A 19,209-nucleotide genomic window follows, 5' to 3' on the forward strand; every position below is an offset into this window, starting at 1 on the left:
GTCACGTGAGAGGGCGACAGGCATCCTAGTCATTAGTTTAAAGTTGCTAATAAGGCCAGGCGTGGTGGCTCATGCCTGTAATCCTAGCACTCTGGGAGGCTGAGGCGGGTGGATTGCTTGAGCTCATGAGTTTGAGACCAGCCTGAGCAAAAGTGAGACCCCCGTCTCTACTAAAAATAGGAAAATTGAGGCAAGAGGATCGCTTGAGCCCAAGCTGGAGGTTGGACGTTGCTGTGAGCTATGAGGCCACGGCACTCTACCCAGGGCAAGAGCTTGAGACTCTGTTTCATAATAAATAAATAAATAGTTGCTAATGAGTTATGAAGACTCTGAGGTTTGCATATCACAAAGTTTTATTAATTTAATTTTAAGGCCAATTAAACTAATTTTATTCAAAGGAGTCTACATTAAATTACAATATTAACAATCTCTAGACACAATGAACTTAAAATATAGGAAACAAATAGAAATTTGTTTGATCTTTCACAGACCATATATCATGGAACGCAAATGAAAATTCACAAATATAGAAATGATGATAATTAAAGAGTGAGAATTTTAAATATGGGAACCCATAAGGTGTCATATTCTAAACATGCATGTTTCAAAAAAGAGGATCTTTTAATAATTTAGCACAAAATCAAATTATACAAACTTGGTATATTCCAGAAAATATTGCTTTAAACTCTTTATACCATGATCAAAATTCCTTTGGTAGCTTTCAATCAAAGTGAAACATGCTATAATGTAAATATAAAGTACTTTTAAGTGTTATCACAAAAGTATCTTTGCCATAGTTACCATACTAACATCACTACTGAACTTTCATTTCGCTGTTCAACCTCATGTATGTGTATATATATATATATATATATATATATACACACACACAACATGAAACCAGATACCAACAAAATCCTTCTAATCTTTCAACAAAATAACCTCTGCTTCACAACATCAAGACTTCAAGTCTCCATAGAACTTTTTACAGTGGTACAGCAGAGGACAAGAACTGTCCCCGGGCTTGACTGTAAAAACCAAACCAAACTTTATCATAGCAATCATACAAATACTGCAATTTAAAAAAATCAAACAGCAGTTATCCCAATGCAAAAAACAGGGACTGCTAGACTCAATCTTAGAATGGAAACACAAACACAGTAACCCCCCAAACCCTTAAACAGAAAATATTCAACTCAGGGGAAACAGCGCAGGCGTGCGGGCTCAACACACACACACACACACACACACACACTGCACGAGCACGCACACACGTGCCCACACGCGCACGTACACACACGCACACGCCGGACACAGCATCCTCTTGGCACATCAGGGTCTCACTTAGAAACCTGGTTTATGAAAAAGCAGTCACGAAAATTTAAAACTTTTTGAAAATACAGGAAACACACAGATGCCAGGGTTTAGGTTGCATAATTGATTCACCAGCTTGGACACTATTTTGCCTGATGTTCACCAATGAGGGATTCTTATTTCATTCTAAATATTCACCAACCTAGACTGCATATCTTCAGGACTACAGGTAATCTTTACAATGCAATACTGCAGCATCTGGGGTCTTTTTCATTGTGCGTTCTTGAACATACACAAAAGCAAACCAAACTTTCAGCTGTTTGCCACAGAACAGAACCTCATAAAGGACTTGTTTTAACCAGTATCTTCTTGTCCAATCTCAAAGTTATTTTGCACAGAGTAATAGAAACAATTTAAATGCCTAAAAGAACTAGAGGGGAAAAGGATACATTTGCCATTTTGAAAATCCTTGAGCCTTCTGAAGGATGGTCCAAGAACTGGCTCCTTTCCTTCCCATGCGAAGTGTCCACAGCTGGTTCAGTTACAGAGTCCTGGACACGCACAGACGTGCTTATTACTGCTCTGAGATACATTCTAATGTTTCACAAAAAGGAAACAGTCTGCTGACAGTCACGCCACATAGTGGTACTGATTGGGGTTGTCCTTGTCTCTCTCCATATAGTCTCTGTCTATAAGGGATTCGATCCTCTTTTTCAAATCTCCAGGCTGAAAAGAAAAACAAAATAAGCAAAACCCTCAATTATAGTGGCATTAAAACTGCCACGCATAGGAGAATATCATGCATAGATTATGTAATTATAGTCACATAAATATACACCTCATACATATACACTGGCATAAACAGACACATTTATATTAAAATCCTTTATAATCAGTGTTAACTTCTCTTCATCAAAAATGTTTCCATGTCAGTTTGGTCAAAGCACAGGAAATGTGAAATTTGTAAAACGTAAATACATTTTTTACTCCCAGTGATGAGCACATAAACAAGGTCAATCCTATCAGGTGACACATTTTTGTTTGTCTGGAAAGGAAATCTGGTAACGTCTTGTTGGGGCATTTTTATCCTTTGTCAGGTACCTTCCCCAGGTAATATTTGTTAATACATGCATTTTTTTCTTTTCTTTTTTTTTGAGACAGAGTCTCACTTTGTTGCCCTCGGTAGAGTGCTGTAGTGTCACAGCTCGCAGCAACCTCTAACTCTTGGGCTCAAGAGATTCTCTTGCCTCAGCCTCCCAAAGGTGCCCGTCACAAAGCCCGGCTATTTTTAGAGAGAAGGTCTCGCTCTTGCTCAGGCTGGTCTCCAACCTGTGAGTTCAGGCAATTCACCCACCTTGGCCTCCCAGAGTGCTGGGATTACAGGCGTGAGCCACCTTGCCTGGCCAATACACGTAATTGGTATATGCTCCATCATGTGAGTACAAATTCTGAGTGCCCCTTCAAGTAGATAACTGAACCAGAAATGCAGAGCCATCATCTTATCTGTCCCCCCCACCCGCCAACCTCTGGGGAAGTGAACCTGCACTGGCCCTTATAAGCAAGGCTCCCCCCAAGTGCGGGCCCCTCCCTTCCAGATAGCACAGCACTCTACTCAGTGAGATGGCACATGTGTTGCCAGAAATGGCCCAAATCCAACTGCCTATAAAAGCAGACTTAGGTGCTCTGCTGCACGCTTTGTTGTGCTCCCCCGTTAGTCTTTTTTTGAGTCTCTTTATTTGCAGAGGGTACAATAACACGTGCCCTGGCCTGTGGCAGGAGAGAACAGCATCCCCGAGACAGTGTTTCATGAGCTGCGCAGGGCACTACAGATGCTCAGGTCACCCCGGAGGGGGAGGTGACAAAGGCCAGCTGGAGCAGGTGGACACCCTGAAGTGGAGCTCTGGTCCCTGTCACCCACAGCAGTGATGGAATGACCTGAGTGACCTGCTTCATTCCACTACTCTCCACGGGCCTCCACAGCTGTGTGTGCACAGAAGGTCATAGCACTGTAGTCAAATGACATGTCTCTGAAGTTAGAACCAAACACATTTTATCAATTATTTAGCACAATACTACTACTACTAATAATAATGATGTTAATATTACATTTACCGTTTTTTTTATTTTTTTAAATTTATTTATTTATTTTTTTTGTAGAGACAGAGTCTCATTGTACAGCCCTTGGGTAGAGTGCCGTGGCGTCACACGGCTCACAGCAACCCCCAACTCTTGGGCTTACGCGATTCTCTTGCCTCAGCCTCCCGAGCAGCTGGGACTACAGGCGCCCATCACAATGCCCAGCTATTTTTTTGTTGCAGTTTGGCTGGGGCTGGGCTTAAACCCGCCACCCTCGGCATATGGGGCCGGCCAATACTACATTTACCTTTACTGGAAATTTTAGCTGATTATACAATTCAGAAACTAGAAGATTGTGACCGAGAGTCTTCCTCATCTTCATTATTCTGACGATAGCAGCATCAATCTGATACTGTCTATCCTGAAACACTCTCTCAGTGGTGCTCACTTGTTCCTCAACCTGTATAAAAAAAAAAAAAAAAGTTAAGCAGAACAATGTTTTTCTTCAGCACTAATCATTTCATGTTGCTAAATTTGTTGAGAAATTCTCTTTTGGTATAAAGAAAGGTGAGACTTTGGGTGAAACCCACTTTGTTACGCACTGCTTCTCCAGGTGAAACTGAGTTTCCCAGAATGGCAAAACTCTAGAAGCTTGGAAAATAATTTGACAAGTTAGATTTTCCTTATAAAAAAGCTATAAAGCCCTATATAAGATACAGATTAAATCTAGCAGAATAGGCCAAGTGTGCTGGCTTACACGTGTAATCCTAGCAATTTGGAAACCTCCTGAGGCAGGAGGCTTGCTTGAGGCCAGGAGTTTGAGACCAGCCTGGCCAACACAGTGAGACCCAGCCTCTAAACAACAATAAAAAAAAAAACTAGGTGGGCAGGATGCAAGCTTGTAGTCCCAGCTACTTGGGAGGCTGAGGCAGGAGGATCACTTGAGCCCAGGAGTTGGAGGCTGTAGTGAGCTGTGATGATGACACCATACAGAGTATGGCCTTATCTCTAACAACAACAGAAATAAAATGGCAGAGTAAACAAAACTAAGCATAATAGACATCTGGATTTCCTCCAAAATTTAAGCTTTGATCAGCACCAGGAAGCCTCTGAAGGTAACAAGAGCGTTGCAACAGCTGCGAAGCAGACTATTAGATCACCTTGACAGACACTGAAGAGGCAGGATGAAACTTAAGCTGATTGCTGACTTAAACAGGAGCACATGAGGATGAATAAAAAGGGGGAAAAAACTACACATAACAAAAAGCAGTTTAGGAGGCCAGGCCAGATGCCATTAGCTCCTTCTGATGAATGCTCAGTTTGGAGCCGTTTTCCAGCTCCTCTCTTTATCCATCATTGTGCCAAATGCTTGTGACTGTCAAATATAATCTGTTTTCATCACATTAACACAGTATAGAAATTGTTCTCCTTTATGTCAAGACAGCAAAGAAAGGCAGGCTTCAAGACAATTTCTCTTCTGACACTTGTTTAATTTAAGCAGAACCCATCCATCCAGCTTTACCTTGTGACTTGCTTCAAATGGTGCAGTATTATTGGAATAGTAACGTCAAACATTGCTGCTAACTCACGCTTAGGCTGAGATGGATTTGCTTCCACTACAGCTTTTAGCTCATCATTGTCCACCTTGGTCTCAGGTCGCCCATGTGGCTCATTTTCAAGATTAAAATTCCCATAGAGGTACTGTGTATTCATTAGCCAGATCTTTCTCAAATGCTTTGATATTTCCAGGTGACAATACTGTGTTGGTTCCACAATGTTACCCATATTTGAAAATAAAATGCATTTTTTTTTTTGAAACAGAGCCTCAAGCTGTCGCCCTGGGTAGAGTGCCATGATGTCACAGCTCACCGCAACCTCCAACTCCTGGGCTTAAGTGATTCTCTTGCCTCAGCCTCCCAAGTAGCTGGGACTACAGGCGCCTGCCACAACATTGGCCTGGTTATTTTTTGGTTGTAGTTGTCATTGTTGTTTGGTAGGCCTGGGCTGGATTTGAACCCACCAGCTCTGGTGTATGTGGCTGGCGCCTTAGCTGCTTGAGCCACAGGCGCTGAGCCATAAAATGCATTTTTGACCTCTCAAAAATTGCTCTAAAAAAATGTGAAAAGATAATCACAAGCCAAAACATGCATTTGAAAGAAAGACAATGTACCTTCACAATAAAAATTAAAAAAGAAGCATCAAGGGTGGCGCCTGTGGCTCAAAGGAGTGGGGCGCCAGCCCCATATGCCGGAGGTGGTGGGTTCAAACCCAGACTCGGCCAGAAACTGCAAAAAAAAAAGAAGCATCAAGGTGAAATGTCAGACCTATCAAATGTCAAACTTGGTACTTAAGGAAATCAGACATTTCATAGTTAATAAACACACTTGAATGAGCAAGTAAAAAAGTAAAAAATACAAATGGCATTAAAAAAAGCGATGTCAACATTCACAAAGTAGGTGGCTCATGCCTGTAATACCAGCACTCGGAGAGGCCAAGACGGGTGGACTGCTTGAGTTCAGGAGTTCGAGACCAGCCTAAGCAAAAGTGAGACCCCAGGTCTACTAAAAATAGAAAATCTGAAACAAGAGGATGGCTTGAGCCCAAGAGTTTGAGGTTGCTGTGACCTATGACACTATGGCACTTGACCCAGGACAATAGCTTGAGACTCTGTCTCAAAAACAAAACAAAAAAAAAAAAATCGGGCGGTGCCTGTGGCTCAAGGAGTAGGGCACCGGTCCCATATGCCGGAGGTGGCAGGTTCAAACCCAGCCCCGGCCAAAAACCACAAAAAAAAAAAAAATTCACGTAATAGTTTATAGATGCTTGACTGAGAGCTTTATAAACATTACTCCATTAATTTTCAAGACTTGAGGAAGTCTTATGGAAATCTGACTATCAATTTCATGAACTTATCCTAGAAAACGTGCTATGCACCTCATTGCTAAATATCATACAGTTACCTTCGAGGTACTCCACTGGGGAAGCGATGCACTGACGCTAGCATTTAGTCTACCCTTCAAAGCAATTCTGGTGTTTTTTTTTGCAGTTTGGCCAGGGCCAGGTTTGAACCCATCACCCTCTGTATATGGGGCTGGCGCCCTACCCACGGAACCACAGGCACCGCCCTTTTCAAAGCAATTTTGGAACTTTTTCTTGAATGACCATCAGAGCTGTCATTGTATTATTACCCTGGATGTCCCAAATGTCATCAAATGTGCTGTCATGAGAATGTCAGAGCTTGAATTAGAACAACAAACAAACATTAAATTTCTAGTTAAACTTGGCAAGAGTGGAATGAAATCAGGGACGTGTTAGTGTTAATGTTAGTGTTCCTTTCAGTTGTTCCTTTATCTTTGGGTAAAGGAAAAAGTCACCGGGAGCCAGATCAGGTGAGTAGGGAGGGTGTTCCAATACAGTTATTTGTTTATTGGCTAAAACCTCCCACACAGACAGTGCTGTGTGAGCTGGTGCACTGTTCTGATGCAAGAGCCATGAGGAGTTGGCCAAGATTTTCAGTTAAGGTTTTCCTGTTTCTCTATCAATGTTTTACTTGGTCTGCTATGCTTCCCACAGTCAGCCAAAAATTTTGACACACAATTTGATGAATTTTTGCAATGTTTTCATCAGTTCTGCTTGTTTTTTTTTTTTTTTTAATCAGTTCTGCTTGTTACTGGCTGCCCTGATTTCTCTTCATCAGTGACACTTTCTCCACAAAGAAATACTTAATCCATTTGCACATTGCTGTTTTCTTCACAGCATTATCCCCATAAACCTGGACTAACTCATCCCTGATTTCATTCCACTCTTGCCAAGTTTATCTAGAAATTTAATGTTTGTTTGTTGTTCTAATTCAAGCTCTGACATTCTTATGACGGCATATAAAAACAAACAACGATAATGAAGGCCACTCAGCAAGACACCAGCACACACTGACACAAACCCAGTTGTGAGACAGATATCCCAAGGTTAAGAAACTGAGCTGTTTGTACAGTGCTGCCAATGTAAGCGCTCAATGACAAGTTCACAAACTTAATTGTCAGACTTTGTATGTCTATTTATTTATTTACTTATTTTTGAGACAGTCTTACTCTGTCCCCCTCGGTAGAGTGCTGTGGCATCACAGCTTATGGCAACCTCAAATTCCTGGGCTCAAGTGATCCTCTTGCCTTAGCCTCCAAAGTAGCTGGGACTACTGGCGCCCGCCACAATGCCCAGCTATTTTTTAGAGACAAGGTCTCATTCTTCCTCAGGCTGGTCTCAAACTCGTGAGCTCAGGCAATCCACCCACGTTGGCCTCCCAGAATGCTGGGATTATAGGCGTGAGCCACCATGCCCGGCTTCTGTATATCTTTTTATTTTTTTGTAGAGACAGGGTTTCACTTTATGGCCCTCGGTAGAGTGCCGTGGCCTCACACAGCTCACAGCAACCTCCAACTCCTGGGCTTAAGTGATTCTCTTGCCTCAGCCTCCCGAGTAGCTGGGACTACAGGCGCCTACCACAACGCCCGGCTATTTTTTTTTTGTTGCAGTTTGGCCGGGGCTGGGTTTGAACCCACCACCCTCGGTATATGGGGCCGGCGCCTTACCGACTGAGCCATAGGCGCCGCCCCCTTCTGTATATCTTTTTAATTTAATTAATTAATTTATTTTTAGAGACAGAGTCTCACTTTATTGTCCTCTGTAGAGTGCCGTGGCATCACAGCTCACAGTAACCTCCAACTCTTAGGCTTAGGCAATTCTCTTGCCTCAGCCTCCTGGGTAACTGGGACTACAGGTGCCTGCCACAACGCCTGGCTATTTTTTGCTGCAGTTTGGCCGGGGCTGGGTTCAAACTTGCCACTCTCGGTATATGGGGCTGGTGCCCTACCCACTGAGCCATAGGAGCCACCCTGTATATCTATTTTAAAAGATGAGAATCTGACTTCTACTTCTAGTCAAGCTTGGGAAGTTGCACTAGGCGTCGGGCACATGGCAGGGCCCAACAGTTATAATATAGGCTGATGCCACAACAGACTAGCTTGGGCCACATATGAAAACCATATGTCAAAAATACCCATACACACATCCGTGCATAAAAAAACAGAAAAAAAAAAAAAAGGGCGGTGCCTGTGGCTCATTGAGCTGGGCACCGACCCCATATACCAAGGGTGGCAGGTTCAAACCCAGCCCCGGCCAAACTGCAACAAAAAAATAGGCGGGCATTGTGATGGGCACCTGTAGTCCCAGCTACTTGGGAGGCTGAGGCAGGAGAATCGCCTAAGTCCAAGAGTTGGAGGTTGCTGTGAGCTGTGTGACGCCACGGCACTCTACCGAGGGCAATAAAGTGAAACTCTGTCTCTACAAAAAAAAAAAAAAAAAAAAAGATGAGAATCTGAGGATCAGAAAGATCATATTTTATATAAGCTGCTGAACCTCAGAGAAATGCTCAAAGGAACCAGAGAAATTCAACAAAAAAATCAATCAGCTTGTCAGAAGCGAGCAGGCCAGGGCAGGTGCTCTATGGGACTCACACATGGGCCCCTCTGCTCCTGTTCCAAAAAGTCCTGCCAGGAAAAGGGGCCTGTAACAAGCAGAGGGATCTGGGCACAAGACGGTGCTGCATGTGATGGTGAGCCCTTTTATTTTCAGAGACCAGGTGCTGGTGTGTTGCCTAGGCTGGTCTTGAACTCCTGGGCCCCAGTGATCCTCTAGCCTTGGCCTCCTGAGTAGGCCTGTGTGACTGTGCCTGGCTTAGTGTTCCATATAGTTTTTTTCTGAGACACAGTCTTACTTTGTTGCCCCTTGGTAGAATGCCATGGCGTCACAGCTCCCAGCAACCTCAAACTCTTGGGCTCACGTGATTGTCTTGCCTCAGTTTTTTAATTTTTAATAGAGACAGGGTTTCACTCTTGCTCAGGTTGGCCTCGAACTCATCAGCTCAAGTGATCCACTGCCTCAGCCTCCCAGAGTGCTACGATTATAGGCGTGAGCCACCACACCTGGCAGATCCTATTTTAAAAAAGCATTCACGTACATATGCCACATATGTGTGTACCTAGCACAAACAAGAGTGGCAATAGCCGTTATCTTTGGGAGAATGAGACGACAGACAGCTCCACTTTGGAATAGTAACTCTAAGATTTTACACTCTTGAATCACTCTACCATGAAGTCCTAACAGTAAAAATGCTAGATAAAATATACGCACATTTAAATCTCCAATAGCTATGTCTGCCCACTAAGGAGTTATGTTATAACCTCAAACGAGGCACCAACCTCTGTCTACAAACAGCTGCCCGTGGATGTCTAGCACAGCTGTATTGATAGCTACCAAGATGTGGAGGCCATGACTGTGTCCTTCAGCAGATGAAGGGACACACTGTAGTCCGTCCAGACAATGGAAGATTATTCAGTGGTAAAAAGCACTGAGCCATTGAGCCACATGCTTTGTTACTCCAACGCACAACACCCAGGAAGGGGCAGGACCGTGGCCAGGGTACCGAGGTGCAGGTGCTGGGGTGGGAGACAAGCCCATGGAACACGGCACTCTTCGGGCAGGGAAGCTACTGTGTGGGGTTTTAGGGTGGACGCAGGTCACCACTCCCGTGTCTAAATCCACAGAACCCACCACCCCGAGAGTGAGCCTGCATGGTGGGGACAGTGATGTGCCAGCACAGGCTCACCACCTGCCACCAGGGCACGCTGAGGACAGGGAGCCTGGCCTGGGCCGGGAGGGTCTGAGCAACCTGGGGATTGTCCTCTCAGTTTTGCTGTGAATCTAAAACTATTCTAAAAATAGGCTTTTCCTATATACTTGCCAACCCTGAAAGGATCAAACTTGATATTTCCAGAATTGATATAAAAATAAGATATTATTTTGATTTAAAAAAAATTAACGAATGTGGACAGCAGCTGTGGCTTAAAGGGGTAGGGTGTTGGCCCCATATACCGGAAGTGGCAAGTTCAAACCCGGCCCTGGCCAAAAACTGCAAAAAAAAAAAAGACAAATGTACACCTTTTATACTTATATTGGTCTTTTGTGTTTCTTTTTGAGGAATATGAACATATTTTTTAACTAAGCCACAATTGAACATGGTGAGGTGGGTGAAGCAATCATTGCCACACCCATCCAGACCTGGTGTTCACAGGTGCCCAGTGCCTCAATGTCAGTGTCAAGTCAGGGCTGGGGGGCTGCTCTCCAGGACCTGCTGCGACTGTGACGTTTGAGCGTCTGATCTGACCTGGAGCACACAGGGCCACAGATCCATACCAGCTGCTCTGTAACAGCTGAGGACAGGCCACAGACTCTCTCCTCCTCCCCCAGACCCTGCCCAAAGCTGAGGCTCAGAGGAGGATGAACTGTGCTGTGCAAAGTGTGACTGAGCACTCCATCTCTGAGAACAGGAATAGCTGCAACATGGACTTCTGGCTCTCGTCCCTGCCAAGAATGCAGTTGATGAATGCTGATGAAAAATCTAATCAACAGTGCACGTCCAAAGTAGATACTTCAGAAATACACCTTAGCTTTCTAACAGTATGAAAATTACTATAAAAACTATGGCTTGCTTGGTGAACACCATGTAAGTAAAAAAAAATTTATACATACGGTTTCCTTCATCTGAATTTGGTTGATCTTTATTCTAAACAACTTGTGCTTGAAATCCCCATTGAAAATAAATTTGTCTGCGTCTTCCACCTCCTTCCCCTTGGGGCTCTTGGTCAACACACGTGCTTTGCCACAGGCCAGGGACTGCAGCGTTCTCCGCAGCTCACTGTCCTCTGAGGGAAGCAGACACAGGCAGAGGCTGGTCAATGCTCAGGAAAACCAGCAACAGCGCAGATGCCAATGAGTGTGCCCAGCGCAGGCTGCTTGTCTGCCCTGACAGCAAACACACACGCAAATAGTGACACTAGCAGCTACATGCTACTGGGCTTCCTACCTATGCCGGTGGCCATTTTTATTTCCTCGAAGCTAAACTCATCTCCCTCGTTGAACATGAGAAGCACCAATGTCTGGAAGAGGGACACCTGGAACTCCTTCTTCCCCTGAAAGAGACAGACATGCCACTTTTGAAGCTATGCTTGCACAACCTTTGAAAAATTAAAAGAGGCTTCTTTTGCTCTCACACTTTTTGTGAGGGGATTAAGGAATTACCAATAGACACCAACAGAAAGAAGTTACAGATCATAAAAGAATAAAATGTTATTAGGTAAAACACTTAAACATTCTTCTCAATACTTTTCAGAGTAGTAAGACAGTTCTTTCCTAAATTCTATCAAACAAAAAAGGCACTTTCATGCTTTGACTTGTGTCTGATGGCTCCTTTGTGTTCTATTTTCTAGCCTACCGTGGTCCTCTGAAACGCAGTGGGAGCACCCGGAGAATGGGAGAGAGCAAGGGGGCCCCACGGTGAACAGGAGGGAAGCTGGTCTGCCTTCTGTATGGGCCCAACACATACAGGATGAGTCCCAAACCTGGCCTTGGACCTCCAGGCGCAGGATGAGGAGTGAGGAGGCCGAGTCAGGCCTTGCTGCCGGGTCCAGCCCCCACACAGAGAAAGCCCCTATGTCTACAGAGCTGCAATCGGTGATGGCTGACAGACCCGGCAGAGGTCTAGTTCTGACTGAAGTCAGCAGGTAGGGGTAGGGGTGATGCAGATTAACCTTTCTAGGCCCTCAGAGAGGAGCACCTGTGGCTTTATGCATATAACCTGTATAATAATGCACATAAACCATGTCTGTTTTAATTGACGTGATAATGTGCGGGGAAGCACATTACGATAGCTATACAAAATGGGAATTTTATAATTAAATTTTATTTGCAAAAGTGAAGGGACCCTCCCCTACTAAGTGCTGTTTTGCGATGTGCTTCTTTCATTTGTCACTGCACTGCACGCTCCTGACTCTTAGACTATCTTAATAAAAGCACTGCATCAACACCCTCCTCACCAGTCTGTGAAAATGGACATTAAGATGCATCCCTAGAATTGGAACTACAACAACAAAGCTTGTGCTGTTGAGGGTTTCAAGACATAGGCCAAACTGCCTTCAGAGAGCTCACCACAGCACACTGCCTTCTGTAGATGGCAGGAGTCCCTGCCTCTTTTTATTTTTGGCTTTCATGAATTTCTTAGTCAAAAAGTAGCATCTTATTGTATTTTAATTTGCAGTACTTTGTTTAGCAGAGAAGCATAAAGCATTTCCTTATTGATTTTTCAGTTTTGCTTTTATGATTTGCTTTTTCACATTCTCTATTCTTTTTTTTTTTTTGAGACAGAGCCTCAAGCTATTGCCCCAGGTACAATGCTGTGGCATCACAGCTCATAGCAATCTCCAACTCCTGGGCTCAAGCGATTCTCCTGCCTCCACCTCCCAGGTAGCTGGGACTACAGGTGCCCGCCACAACACCCAGCTATTTTTTTGGTTGCAGCCATCATCATTGTTGTTTGGCAGGCCCAGGCTGGATTCGAACCCGCCAGCTCAGGTGTATGTGGCTGGCGCCTTAGCCACTTGAGCCACAGGTGCCGAGCCTCTACTCTTTTTTTAATTAGAGAAATGGTTTTTTCTATTGATTGATTCTTTTTTTTGGAGACAGAGTCTCACTCTGTCGCCCTGGGTAGCGTGCTGTGGTGTCACAGCTCAGAGCAACCTCCAACTCTTGGGCTTAAGTGATTCTCTTGCCTCAGCCTCCCAAGTAGCTGGGACTACAGGCACCAACACAACACCTGCCTATTTTTTTTTGTTGTTGTAGTTGTCATTTATGTTTGGCAGGCCTGGGCTGGATTTGAACCTGCCAGCTCTGGTGTATGTGGCTGGCACCCTTGCCGCCTGAACTACAGGCGCTGAGCCTCTTGATTGATTTTCTTATTGTTTTTTTTTTTTATCAGAATATTAACCGTTTAACTGTTATTAATTTTATTGACCTAGAAAAGTTACTGCTGAATTATACTGAAACTATCTTTTCCTTTCTTTTTTTTTTTTATAAGACAGAGTCTCACTTTGTTGCCCTTGGCAGAGTGCTGTGGCATCCCAGCTCAGACTATTGGGCTCAAGTGATTCTCTTGCCTCAGCCTCCCTAGTAACTAGGACTACAGGCATCTGCCACAAAGCCCAGCTATTTTTTTTGTTTGTTTTTGTTTTAACAGGGACGGGCTGGGTTCAAACCCACCAGCCCTGGTGCACATGGCTGGTGCCCTAACCACTGAATTACGGACGCTCAGCCAATCTTTTCCTTTCTTTTTCTTTTTTTTTAAGACTTCATTCTTCTTCTTCCTTTTTTTTTTAATATTTATTTATTTATCTATTTAATTTATTTTTTGAGATGGAGTCTCACTAAGTCACCCTTGGTAGAGTACCGTAGTGTTACAGCTCACAGCAACCTCCAACTCTTGGGCTTAAGCGATTCTCTTGCCTCAGCCTCCCAAATAGCTGGGACTATAGGTGCCCGCCACAATGCCTGGCTATTTTTTATTGCAGTTGTCATTGTTGTGTTAGCTGCCCTGGGCTGGGTTTGAACCCACCAGCCTCGGTATATGTGGCTGGCGCTGTAACCACTGTGCTACAGCGCCAAGTCCCTTTTCCTTTCTTTACTATCAAAATTCAGTGACAATTTAAACAATTCTGATAACACAGTTACAAAAAATAAAAAAAGAAATGAAACAAGGATCTTACCTCTTTAAACTCCGCTTTTAAAACTGCATGCCCCAAAGTAGTTTGCCACTGAAGTTTTCGACCACTGTGTTTTCCGAGATAAAATGTCTTAAATACTTCCTGAAGTTTAATCATCTGTCAAGTACAGGAAACAGATCAATTATGCTCAACACTGTTAATCTTTAACAACCGCATATTGTTCAATCTACAGAGTTTCTCTCACTTGTCACAGCTGGATTAATTGGTCAGCTCTGCGCCTCCACAGCCACTTTCCTGGATTCTGTCACCTACCTGCAAACTTCTAGGTTTCCCATCACAAAGAACAACAATGTTGGCATTTGGGGTCTTCTATGCAGACAGGCCCACTCTGTGATCTGCACCCCACGTCCTGCCCCCCAGTGCCCGTGGCACAGGTAGGGAAGCCTGAGGCCAGCAAGGAGGACGTGTAGGCCAGGCCACACCCTGCCTCAGCCCCGGGGCCTCAGCCGTGGGGCCTCCAGACGTGACTGCTCCAGCTTTCTCACCCAGGCTGGGCACACTCTGCACAAGCGCTGAGGCCAACACCTGCACCCAGGCTGCGCAGGAGTGTAAAGCAGCGTTACCCTCCAGGTCAATTCCCATGTCTTCCAAAGTTCCCACCCATTGTTTTTATTTTAATTAATTAATTAATTTTGGGAGATAGAGTCTCACTCTGTCTCTCTACGTATAGTGCCAATGGGTCATCACAGCTCATAGCAACTTCAAACTCCTGGACTCAAATGATCCTTCTGCCTCAGCCCCCCAAGTGGCAGGGACTACAGGCGCCCACCACAATGCCCAGATAGTTTTTCTACTTTCAGTAGAGACAGGGTTTCACTCTTGATCAGGCTGGTCTTGAACTTCTGAGCTCAGGAATCCTCCTGCCTTGGCCCCCCAGAGTGCCAGGATTATAGGCCTGAATCACCAAGCATGGACTTCACAATGCTTAAAAACTATTGTTACTGGCTCAGCGCCTGTAGCACAGTGGTTACAGTGCCAGCCATATACACTATAGGAGCCTGGTTCGAACCCGGCCCAGGACAGCTAAACAATAATGACAACTGCAACAGAAAATAGCTGGGTGTTGTGGAAGGCATCTGTAGTCCCAGCTACCTGGAGGCTAAGGCAAGAGAAATGCTTAAACCCAAGAGTTTGAGGTTGCTGTGAGCTGTGATGCCACGGCACTCTACCGAGGGCGACATAGTAAAATTCTGTCTCAAAAAACAAAACAAAACAAAACAAAAACTGTTGTTACCTAATTTTCCAGATCCCAGCACCTGCTGTCCTGACCCTGCCCGCTGCTGGCACCTAGTTCTGAGGCAGGTTCCACGTGGTCTCTGAGCGTAGTGCATGCCCCCTGATGTTCCTCCAGCCACTGGGCTCCCCGCCTGCTTCCTGTGTGCTCTAGTGGCCTCTGCCTGCCCCAGCCTTGCCAGCACCTGTCCCAGCTGGCACTATAGGCATCATGGACTGGCCTCTTGGCCTCTGCCTGCTCTGCTTCTATGTCCCTCATCAAAGCTGCCCACGAGCCAGTGCTCCTGAAGACTCTGTGTCTTGCATGGTGCCCTTTCCGCACCCTCTGCCTGTGTCCTTGGTGGCTTACAAAGATCTCGGGATGAAGAGTGAAGTTCTAGCCTCTGATGGCACTGGCCCCTGCCCAGCCTCCCCCTACTGCCCAACCTCTCTCCTGCCTCAGACCTCTGTACGTGTGTATTCCTCTGCTGTCCCACATATTGCCCCAGGGCTTCCTCTGATGCTCCTGGCTGACCGCAGTCCCAGTGCTTTGCACACGTGGACTCCGGACAGAGCTCAGAGGGCAGGGCCGCCCGGGGCTCTTCCCTGCTGGACGTGCTACATGACACTGATGGGAGCGAGAGCCTCCTGATGGCCCTTCTGGCTCCCCTGTGCCCTGTCAACCTCACATCTGAATGGCAGCTGCTCATGCTTGAAACACAGCTGGATGTACCTTTCTGTGAAGCCAAACATGTTCTACACATGTGATGGACCCACTGTCCGTCTTCAGCAGTATCAGATCCCAGGCATGTTATCATTTCAGTTTTAAGTTATTTCCTCATATATTTCTACAACATAAGATCAGCCCGAGTAAGAGCAAGCCCCCATCTCTACTAAAAATGGAAAAACTGGCCAGGCCAGCTACTGGGGATGCTGATGCAGGGGCATTGCTTAAGCCCAGAAGTTTGAGGTTGCTGTAAGCTAGGCTGAGGTCACTGTACTCTAGCTTGGGCAACAGAGTGAGATTTGTATCACAAAAACAAAATCAAACAAATAAAACCATCCCAATAAACAAAAATCCCAAAACACAAAGGCAAAGGACTTTAAGCATAAGAAACAAACATACTTCAAACCACTGAACCATACACTTTAAAATAGTAGATTGCATGTTAAGGTATATTTTACCACAATCAAAAGATATATATAGTATGGTGAGCTTCAAATACTTATAAGAAAACAAAGTACTGAAGAGAAGATGTGGGCATGTCGGAAGAATGAGGGCGCAGCTTAAAGGAGGTCCAAATGCCAAATTTGGGTAAGTTAAGATAAATAAGTTAATAAAATGAGTTAGTATTGATAATGAGAGAGAAATAAGTAAGTAAACAGATGGAATAGAGAAAAGGTTCTTGTGTAGGAACGCTGAGTCCTACACAGAGATGACACAGCTGGAAAAGGTCCCATTCATCCAGGTAAAAGTTGATTCAGGCAGGACCCACCATGTAGCTGACACCTGATGTGCTCCATGGCTCACCTGCTCCTTACAGAAGGATAAACCCTCACCTCAGGGGAAAAACCTGACAGTGTATGTGAGAGGCATGCAGAGGGGCTGACAGGAAGGGAGGGTCCACTAGCAACAATCATCACTGGGTGACAGAACTGGCGGCTGGGTCCCAAGTGGCAGGAACCCGTGGAGCTGGCAGCCCGGCTGTGGTGGGCAGGCAGAGCCTGGTCCTGAGACTGGTGCAGTCCCCACAGAACAGAGCATCCCAGGGAGAAGGGCAGCGTGGGCCGTGTGCATCCCAGGTGCAAGCGGACCAGCTGGCAGGCTGCACCAACATGTGGGGCAGACAGAGCACGGAGGGTCAGCTCTGGAGACACCAGCATTTAGGACAGAAGTGGGACAAGAGAGAAGAAAATGACACAGGCAACTGACCAGTGGGGTTGGAATGGAAGAAAATCAAGAAAATCCAGCTTCAAGAAGGAAGGACCAGCTCATGTCCAATGAGAGGCCTTTGGTGTTTCTAATCCAGGTCCTGAGGGCCTTTCTCTGCCCTTTCTGCCCCCTTAGCTGTGCTGGGCTTAGAAAACGATGCCTCAAAGTATAGCACCTTGAACACAGGGAGGCTGGGAGTCTCTGACCTCCTCCTGCTCCCTGGTCACCCACCCCTCTTTCTCCACTGAGGAGGGTCAGAAAACCAGAATGCTCTCCACCAAAGTCAGTAGTGAACCCTGGGAACATGACTCCAACCTTCCCTGCCTTCCCATGTGGGCGCTGGCAGTGAAGCTCTTGGACTCGCCTTGTTTGACTACAGGTCCTGAGACCCTGGTTCTCCCCAGGAGGGAGGGGTGTCACACAGAAGCCAAGGAGAACCTGAACAGACAGGGCCAGCAGGAGTCCCCTTGGCCTGTTTTCCTCAGGTCCAATCACATTTCATACAGTTGTTCCCTCTCCATAGAATCTAAGCCTACAAATGGACAGTCTTCCCTGGGTCCTTGGGTCTTCATTTCTGAAGGTGCTTATGCCATAAGACTTTGGGGTGAATACATCTGTCACACTTTTCTCTTGCTAATCTGTCTATTGTTATAGGTGTGTCAGTGTCAACCCCATGATGGGTGAGGGAAAGCCTCACACCTTTCCACTACAACAGCTGCAAGTCTCCTACCCCTTTTCTGTGGAGGCAAGAATCACTCATCCTTAATTAAGATCAGGCAAAGTGTCGCCTTCTCCAGGAAGTCTTCCCAGATCCCATAGTGGACTCAGCCCTCTTCATTCTGCCTGGTGTGAAAGCTACTGTGTGCTGCTCCTCTGCTGGATGTTAATTCGCACTGCAAATCCCCCACAGCACCTGCAGCATTGGCTGACAGCTAAGACCCTAAATAATGCTGTTCCCAAGACTTTAGCACTGTCTACAATGGAAAGAATAAGCAGAAAGCAGCAACTCTCAAAACAAGCGTCCACACTGCCCACCTCCCTGACCGCCCAAGTGCACACAAGCCGCATTGGAAGAAGCTGCAGACAGTGACAAAGTGGCTACTCTCCAACATTGCCTTCCAGAGACCAGGACACTCTAATTTCTGACCAACTGGGAAACATAAAAAATTTTTGTCAGATACTTCCTTTTTTTTTTTTTTTTTTGAGATAGTCTCACTCTGTCGCCCTGGGTAGAGTGATGTGATGTCATAGCTCACAGCAACCTCAGACTCTGAGTAGGTGGGACTACAGGTGCCTGCCACAAAGCTTGGCTATTTCTAGAGATGGGGTCTCGCTCTGGCTCAGGCTGATATCGAACTCCTGAGCTCAGGCAATCCACCTGCTTTGGCCTCCCAGAGTGCTAGGATTACAGGCGTGAGCTAATGTGCCCAGCCTGTCAACTAGTTCTCGAAGGTAACATGCCTGTGCCGACAGACGCAGAACAAAATGCTCTACAACACTTACTTCTGGAGTCAAGTGCACCTCCATGGGCGTGTATGTCGGCCAGTATCCCATTGTGAGAATATTTACGGTGAGGTCTATAGGGCCTGGGTCACTTTGATTCTGCATATGCTAAAAACAAAGAAATCCAAGATTAAATAGTATTTTAGAAAGCCATCAAAAGTGATTAATCTGTAACAAAGTAAATGGTATAATCATCAAAATAAAGTTCCATCTGGGTTAATATTTATTTCTGTCCTGAGAACATATTCCACTGAAGCCAAATGTGTCCCAACATCATCACAAGTACTTTTTCCCTTCTGGTGTGTCACCAATATGATATACTAATGAACTGCTTGAACCAGATTTCTGTTATACATTCTCAGGATTCTTTTCTTCTTTTTTTCTTTTTTTTTTTTTGAGACAGAGTCTCAGTATGTTGCCCTCAGTAGAGTGCTGTGACATCACAGCTCACAGTAACCTTGCTTGGGCTTAAGTGATTCTCTTGCCTCAGCCTCTCAAGTGGCT

At 45.3% G+C, this 19,209-nt stretch overlaps 1 protein-coding gene across 2 annotated transcripts in view; it reads right to left on the reverse strand.

The window, feature by feature from the left end:
- Positions 1 to 335: 335 nt before the first annotated feature.
- CUL4A (cullin 4A) overlaps positions 336 to 19,209 on the reverse strand; it is a 55,042-nt gene continuing 36,168 nt past the window's right edge. For both annotated transcript variants that reach the window (XM_053564001.1, XM_053564000.1), the window contains 6 exons: positions 18,706 to 18,813; positions 14,040 to 14,153; positions 11,309 to 11,414; positions 10,975 to 11,147; positions 3,698 to 3,850; positions 336 to 2,040 (listed from right to left, as the gene is read on the reverse strand). In XM_053564001.1, the coding sequence (XP_053419976.1) occupies positions 1,945 to 2,040; positions 3,698 to 3,850; positions 10,975 to 11,147; positions 11,309 to 11,414; positions 14,040 to 14,153; positions 18,706 to 18,813 (750 nt within the window). In that variant the 3' untranslated portion in view covers positions 336 to 1,944. The remainder of the gene's footprint in view (positions 2,041 to 3,697; positions 3,851 to 10,974; positions 11,148 to 11,308; positions 11,415 to 14,039; positions 14,154 to 18,705; positions 18,814 to 19,209) is intronic.

Source organism: Nycticebus coucang, chromosome 15 (assembly GCF_027406575.1).
Source record: "Nycticebus coucang isolate mNycCou1 chromosome 15, mNycCou1.pri, whole genome shotgun sequence".
Lineage (NCBI taxonomy): Eukaryota > Metazoa > Chordata > Mammalia > Primates > Lorisidae > Nycticebus > Nycticebus coucang.